This window comes from Peromyscus californicus, unplaced genomic scaffold (genome assembly GCF_007827085.1).
Source record: "Peromyscus californicus insignis strain IS unplaced genomic scaffold, ASM782708v3 Scaffold_7__1_contigs__length_154581171, whole genome shotgun sequence".
Classification (NCBI taxonomy): domain Eukaryota; kingdom Metazoa; phylum Chordata; class Mammalia; order Rodentia; family Cricetidae; genus Peromyscus; species Peromyscus californicus.
The window spans coordinates 94,905,634-94,926,996 of NW_026294595.1; the positions used below are offsets into that span (position 1 = coordinate 94,905,634).

The 21,363-nt window shown below is 41.8% G+C and overlaps 1 protein-coding gene across 3 annotated transcripts in view; it reads left to right on the forward strand.

The window, feature by feature from the left end:
- Snap23 (synaptosome associated protein 23) overlaps positions 1–20,707 on the forward strand; it is a 35,575-nt gene extending 14,868 nt beyond the window's left edge. For 2 of the 3 annotated variants that reach the window (XM_052724285.1, XM_052724283.1), the window contains exons 2-8: positions 3,399–3,501; positions 4,123–4,164; positions 4,532–4,580; positions 5,196–5,313; positions 14,009–14,164; positions 16,619–16,763; positions 19,704–20,707. In XM_052724285.1, the coding sequence (XP_052580245.1) occupies positions 3,445–3,501; positions 4,123–4,164; positions 4,532–4,580; positions 5,196–5,313; positions 14,009–14,164; positions 16,619–16,763; positions 19,704–19,769 (633 nt within the window). In that variant the 5' untranslated portion in view covers positions 3,399–3,444 and the 3' untranslated portion in view covers positions 19,770–20,707. Of the gene's footprint in view, positions 1–3,264; positions 3,299–3,398; positions 3,502–4,122; positions 4,165–4,531; positions 4,581–5,195; positions 5,314–14,008; positions 14,165–16,618; positions 16,764–19,703 lie in introns of all 3 variants that reach the window. The other variant, XM_052724284.1, reaches the window with a different exon arrangement.
- Positions 20,708–21,363: the final 656 nt, after the last annotated feature.

A 21,363-nucleotide genomic window follows, 5' to 3' on the forward strand; every position in this document is an offset into this window, starting at 1 on the left:
TTAGAGAAGGGGGAAGTATTAAGCAGAACTTGAGTTCATGGAAAGGGCGTGTTTCCAGATGACCTCACTGTCACCTGACTCATTTACTTTCCAACTATATCTCGATTTTTAGAAGGCCGGATTCTTAGTTTTCAGTTTCGAAACAGATCAGCTGTAGATTCAAGCCTCTCTCTGAACCCATTTGAGAGTTTTGTTTTGTTTAGCTTTTACTAACAAGGTAGTAGATATTGACTTGTAGTTGGCAAGAATCAACAGTAGGAATAGAATTACAAAATTGTGTGTTTGAGAGATCTGGGCTTCCTTATCCCACAGTGTTTCTGTATCTGTAGTATATTGTCTGAAAACCTGGCTGAGGTGTTGTTTAATGTGTAGTGGTTTTTCTTGTTTCTTATCCCTCTGTTGGGCACTAAGGAGTTATTCATTGGAACCACGGGTGACTTTAGAGCATGTTGCTTAGGAAGAGCAGGTTTTGACTGGGGCTCTAGGAAGTGACAGAGAAGCTGGAATCTACCTAAGCAGACAAGAGTAGAGCAAGGAAAGGTCTGTGAACATCTGGAGGTGACAAGGTACAAAATAACTCTCTTACATGTCTCTTCCCCCATACTATCTCGTGACTGGCTGTGTTTTCTGTCTATCTTCAAACTCCTAATCCTTCTGTTTCAACCTCCTGAGTTCTGGGATTGAGTGTGTACCACCACTCCTACCCAAAGATATGATAGCATAGGATAGATATGTATGATAAAACTAAAGATTTCTAAACAATTAGCAAATTAATAAAGCATACAGTTTCATGTTAATATCTAATGAGTGAATAGTTGCTATTTCAAGGAAGGCCTTTATATCTTTTTTAAAAAACTTATTTATTTTATGTGTTTGGGTATTCTGCCTGCATGTATGTCTGTCCACCATGTGCATGTGTGGTGCTGGAGGTCAGGAGAGGGCCTAAGACCCCTAGAACTGGAGTTACAGATGGGTGTGAGCCACCATGTGGAGGCTAGGACCTGAATGCAGGTCCTTTGCAGGAGCAGCTAATGCTCCTAACCACTGAGCCATCTGTCCGGTATCACTATATCTTACTTACAGTGTGTGAGTATTTTGCCTGAACCATAGGTATGAAAAGTGTGAAGTTAGATTTGGAACTTCTGATGCTTGTAAAAATTATTTTCTTTGTGTGTGTCTGCAAACATGCATACATGTGTGACAAAGCGCACATATGGACATTGAGAAGACAACCTGGAGGATCACTTTCTCCTACCGTGTAGGTTTAACGGTGGAACGCAGGTTCTTAGATTTGGATGAACATCTTTACCCTCTGAACCATCTCATTGACCTCAAATATACTATTGAAATGAACTTTTAAGGCTCAAAATCTTAGTTAAATGCATGTGGTACATTTAACTGCATACACAGCCACACACAAAACTTAAACCTGGGAGTTGTGACTCATTGGCCTAGCCTGTTTGAAGCCCTAGATTCAATTCCCAACACACAAAAGATGAAAAGTATATGATTATTGCATTACAGGGGATTGAACCCAGGACCTTGTGCATATATAGTAAATGCTCTGCCACTGAGCTCCACCCTCACCCCCAACAGAGGAAATTTGCCAGTGACCAACTGGCCATTTAATTCCATATCACATACTTGCAGTTGTAAATTCTGGGGTGTGGTTCTGGTGGTTGTTTGCCTGCTTTTTGCTGCTACCATGTGCATTATTTATTTTTTTTCTGAGACAGGGTTTCTCCATGTAGCTTTGGAGCCTTTCCTGGATCTCGCTCTGTAGACCAGGCTGGCCTCGAACTCACAGAGATCCACCTGCCTCTGCCTCCTAAGTGCTGGAATTAAAGGCATGCACCACCACTGCCCAGCTTTTTTTTTTTTCCTCGAGTGCAGCTCTTAAGAGCTTCATTCCTTTGAGAGTGCGCCCTGTTCCTCTACTTGTTTGTTTATTCATCAGTTATTTTCTAAGTACATACTGTCAGATCCTGTGAGATGTTAGACAGAATGATGAGCAAAACCTGTTCCCTTGAAAAGTGTGGTCTAGTAATATATTTCTGGTTAATTTGATTCTCTGCTTATCAGTATAGCTCAAGCAGGGTTCCTGACCTCAACACTTTTAACATTTGTGCATGATCGTTCTTTGTTGATCAGCTTTCAGAGTGGGTGTTAGGAGTTTTAGTAGCTTCCCTGGTCAGAATCTGCTCACTGACATCCCCCACCTTACTATAATCACAAGTTTCCAAAGGCTGAACATGGTGGCCCACACCTCTGATCCAGCACTTGGGAGGCAGAGGCAGGAGGATAAGATGTTCCAAGTATCCCTCAGTTACATAGCAGGTGTGAAGCCAGCTTGAGTTACATGAGACCCTTTCTCAAAAACAACAATGAAAATGTTTCAAGACCCCAAATCTAGACTGTGAGCCTGGTGTTATCAAGTGATAGCGAAGCAGTCATGAGAACATGAGTTCAAATGCCAAGAACCCCTGTAAAGCCAGGTGCAGTAGCTCAAGTATGATCCCAGTACTCACAGCTAAGTCAAAGGTGGAGACAGGAGAATCTTTGGACCTAGCAGCCTAGTATATGTAGCAGGGAACAAAAAGAGACCCTGTCTCAAACAAGGTGGAAGGCAAGGACTGATACTTGAGACTCTCTTCTGACACAGGTGCAGTGTAATATCTGTCCCATGACATACATGTGCTCAGACTTATACACACACAGGCACACATTAGGTATACATGCACAAACATACAAAATGTAATATAAAGCTATCAAATGCAGTAAAGAAAACCTATATCTGTCCCATAATGCTTATACATTAGGTGGGTTCCACCTCAAACTCAGGCTTGGCTGGCATGCCAAGCACCTTTACCTGTGAGGCCGTCTGAATGTCCACAGGTGCTTATGCAGACAGAGCGAACTCACTGGCCCAAGAATTGATTCTAATAGTCTCCAAAGTTTAAATTTCATTCAGGCCTTGCGTTTTAAGCCAAGAACCACTTTCCCATTGGAAAGAGTACTTTCAGCTGGGCCTGGGGATGTAGCTTGGTTGGTAGAGTGCTTGTCCTAGCATTTGTGAAACCCTGTGTTCCCACACACAGGATGTGCAGAACTGAGGGATCGAAAGTTCAAGGTCAGCCTCTGCTGAATAGCAAGTCCAAGCCCACTTAGGATATAGGATTGCTTGTCTCAAAAAAAGAGTATTTCCCCTGTGTTTTAGGTGTATTTCCTGTACTAATAACATTAAATATCCATTTTTCCTCTTAGCCTGAGTTCCTGGCTCTGTGGTGTAGTTGAACAGGTAATGAGATTGATCTTTTTAATCTACTTGCCTGGTAAGTACCTAAATCCCATAAATCTATGGTTTTTGCTCAAACTTTTCTGTATCCTTATTCTTCTAGAGTATCCATATTTCTGTTTCTGTGTCCAGTAGAGTTTTGATTCATCATGGATAATCTGTCACCAGAAGAAATTCAGCTAAAGGCTCACCAGGTTACTGATGAGGTAAATGGTATTTTTTCATTTTAATATTTTATTACATTTTAATGAATTTAGTTGCTGTGTGTGTGTGTGTGTGTGTGTGTGTGTGTGTGTGTGTGTGTGTGTGTGTGATGCATGTGGAGGTCAGAAGTCAACTTGCAGAAGTCACTCTCTCCTTCCATCATGTGGGTTCTAGGGATTGAACTCAAGTGGTCGTGTTCGGTAGGTAGTACTTTTACCTCCTGAGACATTTTGCAGGCCTCTATTTCCATTTCTACAGTAGAAAAATGAGAGTAGTTTTTTAGAGATCACTTTGGCTTCTTCTTGGTCCCTCTAAAGTGTTTAGTATTTAACAGTTACTTGCAATTCTGGAAGGGATTCTGAACTTTAACGATTCTTTAAAATCTGTGTAATACACACATTTCTGCCTACCTGCGTGAAATTCCGTTGACTCCACCATCTGAAGTCTCTTAAGGGGTGCCTAGTAGGAAGGAAATGAAAGTGGAGTCATCTCCTTTTTTGCTTTCTTGTAAGGAGATGGATGTGCTTGCATGTTTTAACAATAAAGTAGCATCATAACTATAGTCTGTGATCAATTGGTTTCCTGTATTTTTTAGAATGCTCTAACTCTGTATTTCTTCCTAGTCTTTGGAAAGTACAAGGAGAATCCTGGGATTAGCCATCGAGGTAAGAATTATTCAATCTTCACATACAGAAATGTATGGATGGGATATTAGCACTAGCTGTAATTGATGTTACTTGAAACCACAGTTGCTGAAGACTGTCCAGTGATGTACTGATAAGCCATTTCTGTTTTTTCTATGAAAGTATTGGAATATGGACAGGGAAGATAAATTTATCACAAGCTTGTGACTTAATTGCTTCAGGGGTTAAGATGTGTGTTGGTGTGAGGCAGCTAGTTCTGTCTGTGATGCTAGTTCCTGAGAACTTGGTTTTCACTATGATTCTTTCTTGTCATTTGTCAGTATTTGCAAGTTTTGCTGTTGTTTTGGGTTGTTTTCTTGTACTTTCATCTTCCTCCTCCCGCTTTTAGTCTCAGGATGCGGGAATCAAGACCATCACTATGCTGGATGAACAAGGGGGTGAGTTGAAGTCATTATAAGTTTGACTTACAAGGTCAAAAATCCCTATGAAATCAGCCACTTACAAAATTCAGCCTTCTCTTTATGAGATAAGAGTAATATGTTTCTTCTTTTTCTTCTTATTTAAATTATGATATCATGGTCATTGCTAGATTGGGATGAGAGGCAACAGTGCCCAACTGTATACAAGTCTGTTAGACATGCACGGCTTATTGTAGGCATTTGTCACATGCACATTAAACATGATATTCTTAGATCATTCTCAGATAGCAAGTTCTAAAAGAGGTCTAAATTCTGGTGAGGTGAGTTTAGAAACATCCAATTTTGTTGACCTTAGTTAATCCCATCTAGCTTTCATTAGGATAGTGACTAAATGCTAGAAATGCTGGGAATCTGGTCTGGTTGCAAGAGTGGTTTCCGAGCAACCCTCACATGCCGCTGGTGAACAAATCTTTCTACAGTGAGGCTCCAGGAGCCTCAAGATGAGTATTGTTTTCCTGGTACTGATATTCACTGGCAGGTGGTTGGTAGAGTGGAGTTTGCAGCTTACTTCTGGGTAACAATAGCATTTTCACTGGACATCTGTGAATGTAACACACCACAACTTATTCTTAGAACAACTAAATCGCATAGAAGAAGGCATGGAACAAATAAATAAAGACATGAGAGAGGCAGAGAAGACTTTAACAGAACTCAACAAGTGCTGTGGCCTTTGCGTCTGCCCTTGTAATAGGTAAGTTGATAAATCAAGAGCTTTCAAAAATAAATCAGTATATGAGAATATCAGTGTCTACTCCCTACCCTGAAATAAAGTCAGAAGTGTAACTAGATAACTGGGCCTAAATTAGCAACTTTGTTAAAAAACAAACTGAAGATCAAGGTTTTCATGTAAACAGGAAGGTTTGTAGAAAACAATGGCTAAATTGACCAACTGTTGTAGCAATCTGCATACAAAAAGACTGGGAAATGTACATCTGGATGATGCACAACAGAATGGCATTGTGTCTAGATGTTCAAGGAGTAAAGAATGGACTTCTTCAAAAGACAGGGTGTTTAGAGTGAGTGTTAGATGGTGTGATGTCCACTAAGGCTAGGGTACCCGTGGGTGTGGTTAGATGATACCCTATAGGAGAGGTAGGACATGAGTTGAGCTTTGTCAGTAAAAGGATTTGGATGAATGTGGAGGAAAGGGTCTGGGGATGAGGCTGAGTGGAAGGCCCTAGCACCAGAAAACAAACAAAAAACAAAAATAAAACATGGAAGGAAAGGGAATTTAACTGAGCTACATGATTCATTTGAGAAGTAGCCAAAGAGATGTAAGTAGCTGGTAGCGGAACTTGGATGCCAGAGCTAAGCAGCTGATGGACTGGTTGGCATTCATGACTGCACTGGGAAGCTAGTTAGCAGCAATTCATTTTCTGGATCTTTGAAATTAGACTTTATCCGTGAGATTAGAGGATGAAGCTTTCAATCAACAGCAGTTCACTTTAAATCAGTTGGTTGTATTAGAAGCATGGAGAAGGGAGGATCCAAGAGGATGATGATGGGTAGTGTGTCCTAGTTTCACTTATGTGATAAAACGCACTGACCAAAAGCAGCTTAGGGGAAGAAAGGGTTTTATTTGGATGGCAATTCCAGGTTGTAGTCTATCACTGGGGGAGTCGAGCAGGAACTTGAAGCAGTATTGGTGAAATTATTAAGGCCATTCCACGTAGTTAAAAGGAGATTTATTTAATGGCGTAACTTACAAATTAAGGAATAGGTAGGTCGCGGAGTCTGGGGAAGGTGTATCACAGTCCAGCGGTGTTCTCTGGAGCTCTGCTCGGTCCACCTCCACTATCCAGGGTCCCGCAACAGAGAGCGCGCCCGCCGATCCAGATCTCGGGTCCCCCTGCGCCTCCCTTGGCCCCGCCTTGTAGGCGTGACAGTCTCAATGGGGGTTGAAACTTCCAGATCAAAGCTGGAATGGCTACCCACGGCAGCTGGAGGCAGGAGCAGGGATGGTGGGGAGCCGGATGGCGGGAGCCAGGATGGTGGGAGCCGGGGCCGCACTCGGGGAGGAGGAGGATTGCCTCACTCACAGCGGTTTTTTGCTGGTCTGGGGGCTAAGCTAGGGAGCTGAGACCGGACTAGCTGCTCCCTTTTTCGGGAATGGAACCGTGTAGGCGTTCCCTGGTTCTATGGAACTCTGCAGGCGGGTTTAGGTACCCGCCAGCCAGGGAGGAGGCTGAGGGCGGGAGCCACCCAGGCCTTTGGAACTTGCCCCACGTTGGGCGCCAGATATTGGTGAAATTATTAAGGCCATTCCACATAGTTAAAAGGAGATTTATTTAATGGCGTAACTTACAAATTAAGAAATAAGTAGGTCGCGGAGTCTGGGGAAGGTGTATCACAGTCCAACGATGTTCTCTGGAGCTCTGCTCGGTCCACCTCCACTATCCAGGGTCCCACAACAGAGAGCGCGCCCGCTGATCCAGATCTTGGGTCCCCCTGCGCCTCCCTTGGCCCCGCCTTGTAGGCGTGACAGTTGCCGAAGTCTCAATGGGGGTTGAAACTTCCAGATCAAAGCTGGAATGGCTACCCACTACAAAGCAGCTTGTCACATCATATCCAAGAACAGAGAGCAGTGACTGCTGCATGCTGGGTGCTTGTTCTCAACCTAGTCTTCTCCCTTTGTTTTACACTGTTGGGGCCTCCTGCTAAGGGAGTGGTGCTGCTCACAGACATGGCCACAGGCGAACCAGAGCTAGGTAGTTCCTCAGTAGAGGTTCTCAGGTGATTCTAAGTTGTGACAAGCTGACAATTAAAACCTCACATGGCATCTCTAGGAAACAGAGAATGTTTTATAGTATACTGTATGAGACTGTGCTTGACACAAAGGACGTCACTCCTTTCGTTTTCTTGAGACAGGGTATCATTATGTAGTCCTGGCTAGCCTGGAACTCTCTATATAGACCAGGCTGGCCTGGAGCTCTCTATACAGACCAGGCTGGCCTGGAACTCAGATCTGCCTGCCTCTGCCTCCTGAGTGCTGGGATTCAAGGCATCCTGCCTGGTCACTCATTTTGTTTTATTTCATTGTGAAAATTTCTATTCTCTTCTTACTCTTGGATGAGGCAAACTCCATGATTTTTAACTAATAATAGATGTTCAGCTAAGGTGAAGTTTGGACTGAGGCAGTTAACCATTAATCTTTAGGAGCTCATCTTTGAACTCTTAGTTGAAATGAATGTCTTACAGGTTAAGTTACAGAGCTTCATAAACAGTGCTTCCAGCTAGTTGTCCCAAGTGCTTAGAATCCCAGCGTTAGCCTCAAATGAGTTAAGTCGTATATACTTACATATTTTCAGGTAAGTATGATTTGTTTTTTGCTTTGCTGTCTAATGTGAGTTCTGGGGATTTACACTCACGTCCTCATCTTGCACAACAAACACCCTTAACTGCTGAGCCATTTCCCCAGCTCTCGGATAAGTGTTTTTATGTTATAATATTTTTCTGTTCAATTAAAGAAAAATTTTATGTGTATGAGTGTTTTGCCTGCATGATGTCTGTACACCATGTTCATATCAGGTACCCACAGAGGCCAGAAAAAGGCCTCAGATCCCTGGAGTTGGAATTAGAGAAGATAGTGAGCTACCATGTGGGTGCTAGGGTTGAACCCAGATCTTCTGGAAGAGCAGCCAGTGCTCTTAACCCCTGATCCATCTCTCCGGTCCCTTGTGTGCAGTTTTCACTAAACAAAAAAGTTAAGTTCCTTGTTAGTCAACTCCTGGTTTTGTTTTGTCATGAGGATTTAGGATTTGACAGTGTTCTTTTTACCTTTAATATAAGCTCATTCACCTGTTTAGACCTTGGTTGACTGTCTGAAAGTTTATAGTTTAATAGCTGTGACTGGGGCTGGGGATGGATGTAGCTCAGTTGGTAGAGTGAGTGTTTGCCTAGCATGAATAAAGTCCTGGGTTTGAGTCTCAGCCCTGCATAAAACTGGGAGTGGTAGTGTATGCCTGTAATCCTAGCATTGGGGTCATCCTCTTCCTCTGCTACATATCAAGTTCAAGGTCAGCATGAGTCACATGAGACCCTGTCTTCAAAACAACAATAGCAACAAAAACTACAATGTATCAGCCAGGTTTAGCAGATTGATTCAAGCAAACATTCTAAATGCCTGCATAGTGTGACTCAAACTCTTAGCTGTGTTTTATGAGCTTTTGTTCTCCTGCCATGTTCCATCTACCATCTTGGAAGACTGAGGGAAGAGAAAGTAGGTAAATTGCCTTGAAAGACTCTTCTTTAGAACAAGATTGGCTCTAAGTTGTAGCTTAATAAACAAAATAGCAATGAATTCTAAAAAACGTCAAAAATGAGGGAACATGGGTGGTAGAACAATGGGTGTATTGATTTTGTTTTTTCCTCTGTGTATCCCTGCCATATGTAGACAAGCTTTTCTTGGACATGGGCAGAGAAGGTAGAACATGGCCCTGAAGTAGGCTTTCACCATCAACACTGTAGAACTCTTTCTTAGTGGGTGGAGAGAAAGCAATCCTTACCAGATAGAGTCAAGGACTGCTGTCACAGAACAGCTGTTCATGAAGAAAGAGCAGAGCTCAGCTGAGAGATGTCTAGGGGAGCCTTTCTTTGTCCTATGTCTGTACACCACGGGGACCTTGGCTGCCATGTGTCACTTGTCCTCGGCCGTCTCCATTTCCTCCCCTCCGTTGTCTAGATCTTTCTGACCTCACCTGCCAATCTGTTTCAGACTGAGCACATAATCAGCCATAACCTGAGGCCCTCAGACACACACAGATCTTAGGCCTCCTTGTTCTGTGAGTCACAGATTCATTCTAGCGGCACTACTAGACCAGTAGGTAACAACTTGGATTCGTATATTCTTCCCTTCTTTCTTCCCTCTTTCCCTCATTCACAATTGTTTATCTACCATTCAGATATCTATGAAACTCTGGAAGACAAGGGTTATTACTATTTTTTGTTTACTTTGCTTCATAATGGTGGGATTGGTAACTGCAGCTGAAGCTATTGTCTTAGTGTGCCTTTTTTGATCACACTCAGGGCCTGGCATATGGCAGGCAAGCATTCTACCACTAAGGAAGATTGAGGGGACTTTAGTGCTGCCAGCCAGTACTTCCTGCTCATAATAAGTTTTAGAATTTTACTGAGGAATATTATCCTTTGGACATGCTCAGGAAAAATGAAGTATGAAATGGCTTAAGTTGTTTTCTTGTTTCTTTTTTATCTAGATTCTCAGATGGTGGTTGTTTCTTTGAAACCAGGCAGGCATTTGAGTGCATCGTGTGTTTAAAGCTCTAAAGCTGCTCTAAATGTTCTGTTTGGCATTCACTGTTGTCTGCTTCTCATTCTCTCACTTATCTCTTCCTTTCGTGCTTACTAAAAATGAAGATCTAACATCAAAAGCCGGGCTCAGTAACTGATCAAAGGGATCTTTAGGATGCGGTCTTGAGGTACACACTGAACTGCTAACCTGCTGTCTAAAGGTGATGCTTCACATGGCTTTTCTGTGCATGTGCATGGGTTTTGTGAGTGATGGAAGCTGTTTTAAAGAGCTGTGCTGTGGTGTGTAGTGTGAAGTGAATTTGTCTTGATGGGTGCCAGCAGACAAAAGATGGACCTAACAAAAGTATCCTGGTTTGTTAATAACTCCTTTAGACTAATGTACCAAAAACTTAAAACTAAGTAACATTAGTATTAGCAAACTAAAAGCACTCCTGAAATTTCATAAACTTTAAATGGTTGTCCTTTGTAATCCGAGGCTACGGTGTAGTTCTTTTAAAGGTGGGAAACTCAGGCTGACTGCATCTCTCTGTTTACAGAAATTTGATCATGGTCCTCTCCATTAGATCTCACACCCTCTGGTGCCTGGAGATTGCTTCTGTTAAAGTATTGCTTTTCTGTACTTTAATTTCCCATGATTTAGGCCACTGTCAAATCAAGGAATTAATTGTCAATCTAGTCATCATTAATCCTATTGAGAATAAAATGAATATCAGTTTTAAATGTGCCAGGCATGGTGGCGCACGCCTTTAATCCCAGCACTAGAGAGGCAGAGGCAGGTGGATCTCTGAGCTCCAGGTCAGCCTGATCTACAGTCCTGATGTTAGGACAGTCAGAGCTATTTTAAAACAAAACAAAAGAATAACAAGGAAAGAAAGAAAATTTACATGTTACTATATGTAATATTGTCTTTTTATTTTTAGGTACAGGTTTTTCCTCTTCATATATGCTTTAATTGTTGCATAATTCCTATTATATCATATGTTAGCTTTGGCTTTTTATAATTTCAAATTGGTTAATAGAGCTAACTAATCCTAATTTTCATTGGAGTTAAACCTTTCAGTTTACTGTATGTGGTAATGCCAGTCTTAATTTTTAATCTTTGTAATATTTATGAAGACTATGATTCACTGTTAAAAAATGAAGTATCTTATGAGTCACTTTAGTTTTATTTTTTGTTTTTGAGACAGGATCACCCTATGTTAGCCCAAACTAGCCTTATTCAGTCTCCAGAGTACTGGGTTAGCAGGCATGCCACTGTGCCTGGATTTTATTACTCACTTGTAAATTCATCATCACTCTCTCTCCCACCTGTTCTACAATCTGGCATCCTAATAAAGCCCTATTATATTACCTCAATTAAGACTTCTGGCTATTGTGCAGGGAATTGTAGCTCGTTGGTAAGGTGCTGGGACTCTAGAAGCCCCACCACCACAAATGTACAAAAGAGTAGAAACCACTTACTCTTACTTTTAAAATATTGAGAAATATTGTTTATTTTGTATAGTATTACTCTGCTTTAGATTTTTGCTTGGAACTTACATTTTAGCAAAGTATACGCGACAAATTGGTTTGCTAAATTAACAGATAATTATATGAAAATATCAATTTGAAAATTAGATAATCTCACCTTGTTCCAGGAAAAATTTAACATGACTTGATTGATTGACAAAAAAAATTATGAATTAAAAAAATAATTATGAGAACTTAGGATGGAACCAAGAAAAGCACTTTGAGAACTAGCTTTTTGCCCTTCATAAATTTCTCCTTTAAGGCCTACAAGATGGCTCAGTAGGTTAAAGTGTTGGCCACCCAAGCCCCCCAGTCCAGTTTCGAAGCTCGATATACTGGTGTGTGTGCATCTGTAAACCCGGTTCTCTGCTGTCGGGTTGGGTGAAGCATTGCCCTGAGATTTGTCAGCCAGCAGCAGCAGTAGAGAAAAGACTCCCTCAACAAGGCTGAAGGCCAGCTGCAACAACCGAGTGAAGCAGTTGTCCTCTGACCTCTACACGCATACTGTGGCGTCAGCCAGTCGATGTTTTTAAATATAAATTACACCCTATCTAAATAAATTAGTACACACACCTTCTTTTTAGCATGTGAAGGTCAGAAGACAGCTTACAGGAATTGTTCTCGTCTTCCTTCATGTAGATTCTGGGAACTGAACTCAGGCCTTCAAGCTTGGCAGCAAGCACCTCTACTCACCAAGCTGCCTTTAGTTTTTGAGACAAGGGCTGACCTCAACTGAATGATTTCCTGCCTCAGCTGCCTGAGTGCTGGGGTCATAGGCATGTGCCACTACACCCTGGGTAAAGTGCCCTTTCTGGAGAAGTAATGAATAAGGTTCAATTCTGGTTTTCTCAGAATTGAATCTTCATTAAGGAAGAAACCACCTTTTTTTTTCATAGACTTAATTCTCTGGCTTTTGCAATTTTTACTATTATGAGACTAATTTAAACCTACGATAAATAAGACTTATATTATAGGAACATTGTGCTTAATTCTTGTTAATAGAAAAATAAAATGAAAATTAAGTAAGATCTTGACTCTAACAAAGTAATCGGTAAAAGGCGATTTGAAATAGACATTTAAAAGTCACATGACACAAGTGAGGTGTCACAAGCCTGTAATCCTAGTACTTGGGAAGTAAAATCAAGAGGAGGGTCAAGAGTGGGCCAGCCTGGGCTATGTAGTTACATTCTATCTCAAGAAAAGAAAAGAAAAGCACTTTCCTGAGCCTTTTTTGCTTGCCAATTGTATCTATCAGTTGAGAAACACATCCTATGTGTTGACTCTATTAGTTACGCCTAAAACTTTGAGGTGAGATTTGTTTTGTTTTTGAGTTTAATTAATTAATTTGTTTTTTGTTTGTTTTGTTTTTGTTTTGTTTTTTCAAGACAGAGTTTCTCTGTGTAATTTTGGTTCCTGTCCTGGAACTCGCTCTGTAGACCAGGCTGGCCTTGAACTCACAGAGATCTGCCTGGCCCTGCCTCCTGAGTGCTGGGATCAAAGGTGTGCTCCACCGCCTCCTGGCTCCGAGTTTTATTTTAAGGGCTCACAGAGGTCCAGCTGCCAGCACAGTCATCACCCGTCTTGATGTAAGAGTACAGATGCAGATGCAGTCCACCTCGTCCAGCTCTCATTGGGTTCAGAGAGAATCAGGTTGGAGGGCTTTTTGTTCAGTTGGTAGAGTGCTTTCCTACCATTTGAAAAGCCCTGGGTTGGATCCCCAGTATCACATAAACCAGGATACACACCCCTAAGCCTAGCAGTAGTATTTGAGGCTAGCTTAGGCTGAATGAAACCAGGTCTCAAACAAACAAACAAACAAACCCACATATCAAAGCTGGGTTTTATGGTGCATGCTTTTAATCCCAGCACTCTGGAGGCAGAGCCAGGCTGATCTACAAAGCAAGTTTCAGGATAGGCAGGGCTACACAGAGAAACCCTGTCTCGAAAAACAAAACACAAACTAAAGCAATGAAGTCTCATCCAGAACTACTCTGGTTCACACAACAGGGGACAAAGATGGGTCCAACTGTTACCTTCTTGGACTTATTTCAACCCACACATTAGTCTCTGTGATTCCTCCAAGGAATTTTTGTGTATCCTAGAACGCCTTTCTTGAGGAATTTCCCCCCCCCCCTAGTATCCATTAACTTTTTTTTTTTTTTTTGAAAAGGCTATAAGCTGAAAGACTTAAGTATCAATTTTCAGTTTGCCACTTGCTACTGTCTTAGCAAAGATTTGGTAGTAGGGTAGTAGTATTTGGACCTTTTAAACATGATTAAGTAGCTGAGAGTAGTGACTCAGGCCTTTAATTCCAGCACTTGAGAGGCAGAGGCAGGCAGATATCTATGAGTCCAGGCCAACCTGGTCTACAAAGCAAGTGCCAGGACAGCCAAAGCTACATAGTAAGACCCTGTCTAAAAAAAAAAAAAAAAAGATTAACTGTGGTAGAACTATCTGATTCATCCCTTTTGTCTATTGCCGTTAGGCATAGTACAGATAACCTAGTTTTAGCCAGGAGTGGTAGAGTCTTATTCAAGGTAATAAGCACTAATAATTTTAACTCCTCTTTTCTGCTTTTCGGTTTGCCTATATCCCTGACATTTATATAGGACGAAGAACTTTGAGTCTGGAAAGAACTATAAGGCAACATGGGGGGATGGTGGAGACAGCTCATCCAGCAATGTGGTATCTAAGCAACCAGGCCGAGTAACCAATGGTCAGCCTCAGCAAAGCACAGGAACAGCCAGTGGTGGATACATCAAACGGTATGCCAGCTCTTTCTCCTGTTTCTACAGCTCTCCTAATGAATGGCTCATCTTAAAAATTGGGTGTAGCTAAATATAAGCCCCAATTCAACAAGTACTCCGTCAGTCTCCCTCCCTCCCCTCTTCCTCTGTCAAAGAAAGGGTTTATTTTGGCTTCTCATTCCAAAGGGTCCATGGTTGCTTGGAAAGAAAATCATGGCAGCAGGAATATGGTGAAGGTTGTTTTTGACTTGTTGGCAGACAGTAAGCAGTGAGAGGGGGTACGAGAAAAGGCAGAGCAAGATCTATCCCCCATGGAGCTGCTGTCCAGCCCCACACCCTCCCACCTTCTACCACCTAGTCATGCCATAGTGACAGTGTTCTTAGTTACACAGCACGATCAAAGAGATATGGTCCCTCCAGAATGTAATCAGGCTCTGAGGCAGCAGGGAGATCTGTAGCTAGAGTTTTCTTGCCTGGCCCACAGTCAGGACAAATCTCTTTCACCTGCCAGTCCCACAGCCGCTCAGACCCAACCAAGTAAACACAGAGACTTATATTGCTTATAAACTGTATGGCCGTGGCAGGCTTCTTGCTAACTGTTCTTATATCTTAAATTAAGCCATTTCTATTAATCTGTACCTTGCCACATGGCTCGTGACTTACCGGCATCTTCACATGCTACTTGTCATGGCGGCAGCTGGCAGTGTCTCCAACTCAGAAGAATTCCACTTCCCAGAATTCTTCTCCTCCTTGTCCCTCCTGCCTGACTGCTGGCCAATCAGTGTTTTATTTACTAACCAATCAGAGCAACACATTTGCCATACAGAACATCCCACAGCAGAGATCCATCCTCAATGGCCTGAACCTCAATCAGCAGAAGCATATTTATTGTTTCACCAAAGTTGTTTTTTGGGTAAAACAAAGTCCTCATACCAAAGCCTTTAATCTAATCTGTATGTTTCATGAAGGGACACATCACACCCCTGTAACTTTAGTCCTTCTTGTGCACTGTTTGCAGTATCTAATAATGCAAGACATTTCAGGTGTGCCAGGATCGTCTTATGACCAAAATCATAAAGGTATAAAGCTCCTTCAGTAAAGCAACTTTATAGATAACAGAAAAAAATCATTGTTTTCTTCAATGATTTCTTCAAGGTCTAAGTACTTCCATCAAACAACTATTTCATTTTGATGTTTACTCTAGATACAATGACTCTATTAGATTTTCTACTACACCATAGTTTTCCAATCTACTTTAAAGTAGTAGTTGTTTAGATTTGAATGTGCACAGCTTGATTTGAAGGTTTATTAAACACAAATTGGGGGCTGGTAAGATGGCACAGCAGTAAAGGAGCTTGCTGCCAAGCCTGCTGTCCTGAGTTCAGTTTCCAGTTCCCATATGGTAAAAGGAGAGAACCAACTCCCATAACTTATCCTCTGATCTCCATACATGCACTGTAACATTTACACATGCATGTGCACACAAATACTACAAGTAAATAAATGTAAAAGTTGAAACATACAGATTCAGTTTGGCTTGGAGTCTGAGGTAGGAGGATTGCTTTAACCCAGGAGCCATAGGCCAGCCAAGGTAGCGTGCTAAGACTATCTGGGGTGGGAACCAAGTTGCTTTCCTGGTAATCCCTGCAGTTGGAAAGCTGAGGCAGGAGGATTTCCAAATTCAAGGATAGTCTGAGAAACACAGTGAATTCTAGCTCATGCTAGTCTATATAGTGAGATTCTGACTGAGGAGGAAAATTTTTGAATTAAAAAAATAGATTGTACAGATCCACTCACAGTTCCTGATTGGGCAGATTTGGAACGGAGTGTGAAAATTAATGTATTACCATAAACAAGCACCTCAGCGATGCTGGAAAATAAACTCTGAATCACTGTCCCAGAGTTGTGTGTTGATCGTCTTCTATTTGGCTCTGATATTCTCCTGGTCAGCCTTTGCTGTTTATTTGTTGTTTTGAGACAAGGTCTGTGTAGCCCACACTGGCCTCAAGTTTGTGTTGATCTTCTTGCCTTAACCTTCTGAGTGCTAGGATTACAGGTATGTGCCACCATGCTTGGCTTTTTAAAACAAAAACAAAAACTCTTATTATACATGTATGTGTGAACATGTATGCCATAACATGTGTGGAGGTCAGAAGACAACATTGTGGAGTTGGTTCTCTCATTCTACCTTCTCATGGGTTCCAGGAATCAAGTCATCAGGTTTGTGCAGCAAGCACTTTGACTTGCTAAACTATCTGGCTAGCCTGCCCATACCTGCTTTCCTGCCTGCCTTTTCTCTTCTTTCCTCCCTTCCTTTGTTCCTTTCTCTCACTGTAGACTGTTTCTCAAAGTAGTAGTCTCCCTTTCCTTCCTGTGCTGAGCATCATTTTGATTACTTTTATAATAACTAATTCCAGATTAGTCCATTGTAACTCAACAAAAAGTTCTGATTTAACTCTCTTTTTGTGATAGTATAACTAATGATGCCAGAGAAGATGAGATGGAAGAGAACCTGACTCAAGTGGGCAGTATCCTAGGCAACCTAAAGAACATGGCTCTGGACATGGGCAATGAAATTGATGCTCAGAACCAGCAAATACAGAGGATCACAGAAAAGGTAAAAAAAAAAAAGAGCACAGGAAAATGAGATCGCCAATCCAGTGATACTTTATTGACGACATCTGGGCTAGGTATCCTTGGGAGAAAGAGGGAGGATAAATGCCATCTACTCAGAACAGTGTTGGTGAGATGGCGGCTCCAGCTTTTTAAAAACAAAAGGCCAATCCTGCTATTTTGCTCATGGCAACTGATTTGTTGTGAAGGCATGGGCTTGGAATGAAGTTTAACTTAAAACTTTCCTTGTGAAGCTAAGAATTTATTGTGTAGAGCTGGAGATGTGGCTCAGTGAGTAAAGATGCCCGCCACCAGGTCTGACAGCCTGAGTTTGATCCCTGGCACCCACGCAGTAGAAGGACAGAACAAATTGTCCTTTGACCTCTATACACATGTACATACACATAATAAATAAATGGACAAACAAATAAATGTAATTTTAAAATTTAAGCATGTACTGAGTTGCTAGGTGGTGGTGCTTACCTTTAATCCCAGCACTTGGGAAGCAGTGGCAGGTGGATCTTTGTGAGTTTGAGGCCAGCCTGGTCTATAAAGCACAACCAGAGCTGTACAGAGAAACCTTGTCTTGGAAAAAAAAAAAAAAAACGGCGGTGGTGGCGCACGCCTTTAATCCCAGCACTCGGGAGGCAGAGCCAGGCAGATCTCTGTGAGTTCGAGGCCAGCTTGGGCTACCAAGTGAGTTCCAGGAAAGGCGCAAAGCTACACAGAGAAACCCTGTCTCGAAAAAAGAAAAAAAAAAAAAAGAAGAAAGAAAAAGAAAAAAGAAAAAAAAGAATGTTCTGAATAAGCTGAGCATAATGACACGCACCAAAAATCCCACACTAGGGAAGTAGATGCTGATGCAGATGGATCTCTGTGAGTTCAAGGCCACCCTGGTCTACATAGTGAATCCCAGGACAGCCAGGGCTACATAGAGCAACCCTGTCTCAGAAAAACAACAACAAAACAATATACTGAGTAGATCCTGTTCTGACTTTTGCTTGTGGTTTTTTGCTTCATCCCTGAATGCATGTTAGCTTTTATTTTTGTTTTTGTTTTTTTTTTCACTTATAACCTAGTAAGATTCTGCAGCTCCATGTTAGGAGTCAGTAGCAAAAATCAGTCCTGTAGACTTGTTCTTATGGAATATACATTAAAAATAAAAGCCTAGCTGGGTGATAGTGGCGCATGCCTTTAGTCCCAGCACTCAAGAGGCAGAGGCAGGCGGATCTCTGAGAAACCCTATCTCAAAAAACCAAAAAAAAAAAAAAAAAGAGTTATGTGTGACTGGAGAGATGGCTCAGTGATTAAAAGCACTTACTGCTTTTTTTCTGGTTTTTTGAGACAGGGTTTCTCTGTGTATCTTTGGCTGTCCTGGAACTCACTCTGTAGACCAGGCTGGCCTCAAACTCACAGAGATCTGCCTCCTGAGTGCTGGGATTAAAGACATGCTCCCAAACACCTGGCTTCACTTCCTGCTCCTAGAGAGGACCTGGGTTCATTCCCAACAACCACATCAGGAGGCTCACCACTGCCTACACTCCAGCTTTACGGAGTGTGACACCCTCTGGCCTCTTCAGGCACTTGCACTGGGGCCACTTATAGGACATACCATTAGAGTAAATGATGGTTCCTAATATGTTGGTATGCTGTATTCCGGGTTTAGGGTATAGATTGCACATCATTTTAATTTAGATGCTTCTGTGGGTGGCAGTACATCTGTTCCAAAGATCTTTGGCAAGGTTATTTCAGTCTCTCTTGGTCAGAACTAGAGTAGCTCCAAATGAGACTCCTGTTGAGAAACATTCTTGCCATACTTTATTGCATCAGAAATGAGCTGGACATGGTGTTGCATGCCTATAATCCCAGCCGCTCTAGAGGGGTGGGAAGATCACTTGAACTCACAAGCTTAAGGCCAGCCCAGGTAATAAGATCGAGTCTCAAGAATAAATAGAGGTGGCTCAGTTGAAGAGCCTGCCATGCAAGCATGAGGACTTGACTTTGGATCTCAAGCACCCACATACAAGCCAGACATGGTGGGGCATGTTTGGACCCCTTGGGGGCTGGGTGGCTTGGGCAGCACTTGTTGCTCTTTCAGAGGACTGGGGATGGATTCCCAGCACCCACATGGTATCCTACTCCAGTTCCAGGGGATCTAATAACCTCTTTGTGGCTTCCACAGGCACATGGTATGCAAACATACATATATGTGAAACACCCATACACATTAAATTTAAAAATTTTGCTTTTTTGTTGTACTGGTGATTGAACATAGGGGCTCATGTATGGTAGGCAAGTGCTCTACTATTGAACTATATCCTCACCTCTTTTGTTATTTTGAGACAGTTTGACATTAACCCAGGTTGGTGTTGAATTTATGCTATTGTCGTAGTCCTTTGAGTGCCAAGGTTATAGGCATATATTCATATCTAGGTCCCAAGTATATAAAACTGTGAGGGCGTGCACGTGGTGTGTGTGTGTGTGTGTGTGTGTGTGTGTGTGTGTGTGTGTGTGTGTTTGGGTGTGTGTTTGGGATTGAATGTAGGCCCATAGAATTGTAGGCCAGGGTAGCCTTGAACTCACAGAGATCCGCCTGCCTCTGCCTCCCAGTGCTAGGATTAAAGGTATGCATCACTACCACCTGGCTTAAACTTGATTTTTGAGACAGGATTTCATGTAGCATAGGATGGCCTAAGACTCATGATATAGTTGAGAAAGACCTTGAATTTTGGTCCTCTTGCCTCTACTCTCCAAATGCTAGGATTACAAGCATGTGCTGTAAATGCCCAGTTTTATGCAGTGCTGTGGAATTGAACCCAGGGCCCATGTGTGCTAGGCAGACACTCTACCAACTGAGCTACAATCTCATCCCCTCAATTCAACTTGTGTTAAAGTGTTTTGTGAACAAATACTGAGATTTTTCTTTTACTTTTTTTTTTTCCAGGCTGACACCAACAAGGATCGGATTGACATTGCCAATACAAGAGCAAAGAAACTCATTGACAGCTAGAGCCGTGCTGTACTTCTTTACCAGTTACTCAGTTCTCTAGCTCCTCCTAAGCCACTACCTGTCCAGAGTTTGAAAGTTTGTGAAAGAAGGACCAGAGGAGGAACGCCTCCCTACTTCTTATTTTCTGTCCTTCGGGGTAGGTTCTTGCTCAGACTTCTTCACAGTCTCTCTCTCTCTCTCAGTTCACACTCTTAGGCTGCTTTCTGCACATCACACACAGTCTGTCAGCCTCTTCACTTAGCTTCTTTTGCATTCAAGATTTGAAGCATTGCCAAAGAGCCATGAGGGAGGCATCTATATAAGTAGCTCTTGTTGTTGGTTTGGTTTGAGTTTTATGGTAAAGAACAAGAGGAAGGAATAAGAAATGAAGTTGTTAACTCATTAAAGAGACTACAGGTAAAGTAAAACAAAACAAACAAGACAAAACAAAACAGGCTAATGCCTGGGGTGGGAGCTTCTACTCATGCATTTTGTTTTACATCACTGTTTTGTAGCTTCTGTTCCAAAGGAGAATACAGTGGGTTTTCTTAAAGTTAGCTTCACTTCTGAATTCGTAGTGATTTGTGTCTGTACATAGATTCTGGTATCCCGTTTCATATTGCACATACAGGAACACTATAAATGAGTGCCTTTTCTTCTCATATCATGGACCCATTGTAGGCCTGTTAACCTCGTGAAGTTGTCACTAGTCTTTTAAAGATGTACATATGTATGTGAAATATGAGACTTCCTCACTAAAGCAGGGCTTCAAAATTTTGGGGAAAGTTTGACAGTGTATCATGTGAATTCAGATTTACCTCAATACTAAGAATTACGTGTAGATATGAAAAAGAAAATTTGTTTTGATCTCAGGTAGAAAAATAGATTCCTTTGAGTTTTGTGTAGTTTTAGACATTTAAAAAGTTATAATTTGTTACTAAAAGTTGTTTGGAAAATTATGCCTTTGAATTAATTGTTGATGACTGCACTGCCGCTCTCTGCCATACGTAGAGTCAAGTGTAGAGATCCTGAAGACTAGGAAGGCTGAGTTGGTATTTGTCACCTTTGTTTAAAAAGGAGCATCTGGGGCTGGAGAGATGGCTCAGAGGTTAAGAACACTGGCTGCTCTTCCAGAGGTCCTGAGTTCAATTCCCAGCAACCATATGGTGGCTCACAACCATCTGTAATGAGATCTGGTGCCCTCTTCTGGCCTGCAGACATACATGCAGGCAGAACACTGCATACCTAATAAATAAATAAATCTTTAAAAAAAAAAAAAAAAAAAAAAAAAAAAGGAGCATCTGTACACTTTAGAGCTACCAAAGTAAATTGGTTTGACCAGTAACCGTTGCTTGATTCTTACAATTAAATTTTGTAACTAATGGTATTGTTCTTTCAAATAGGTAACATGTTTCTAACTTATTTGTGGGGGCAACCATTTTATCAGCTTTTGTTAACAGATTGAATAAAGCAAATGGCTGTACATGAAGCACTCCGATAGAAAGCTGCAACTAGCTCTTTTCCAGTTTTTATTAGAAATGTTTACAGGAGTTTCTGTGGTTTGTCATGAGTCCGTTTAGTCATTTCTTGTCTTAGTCATTTGAACTTAAATACA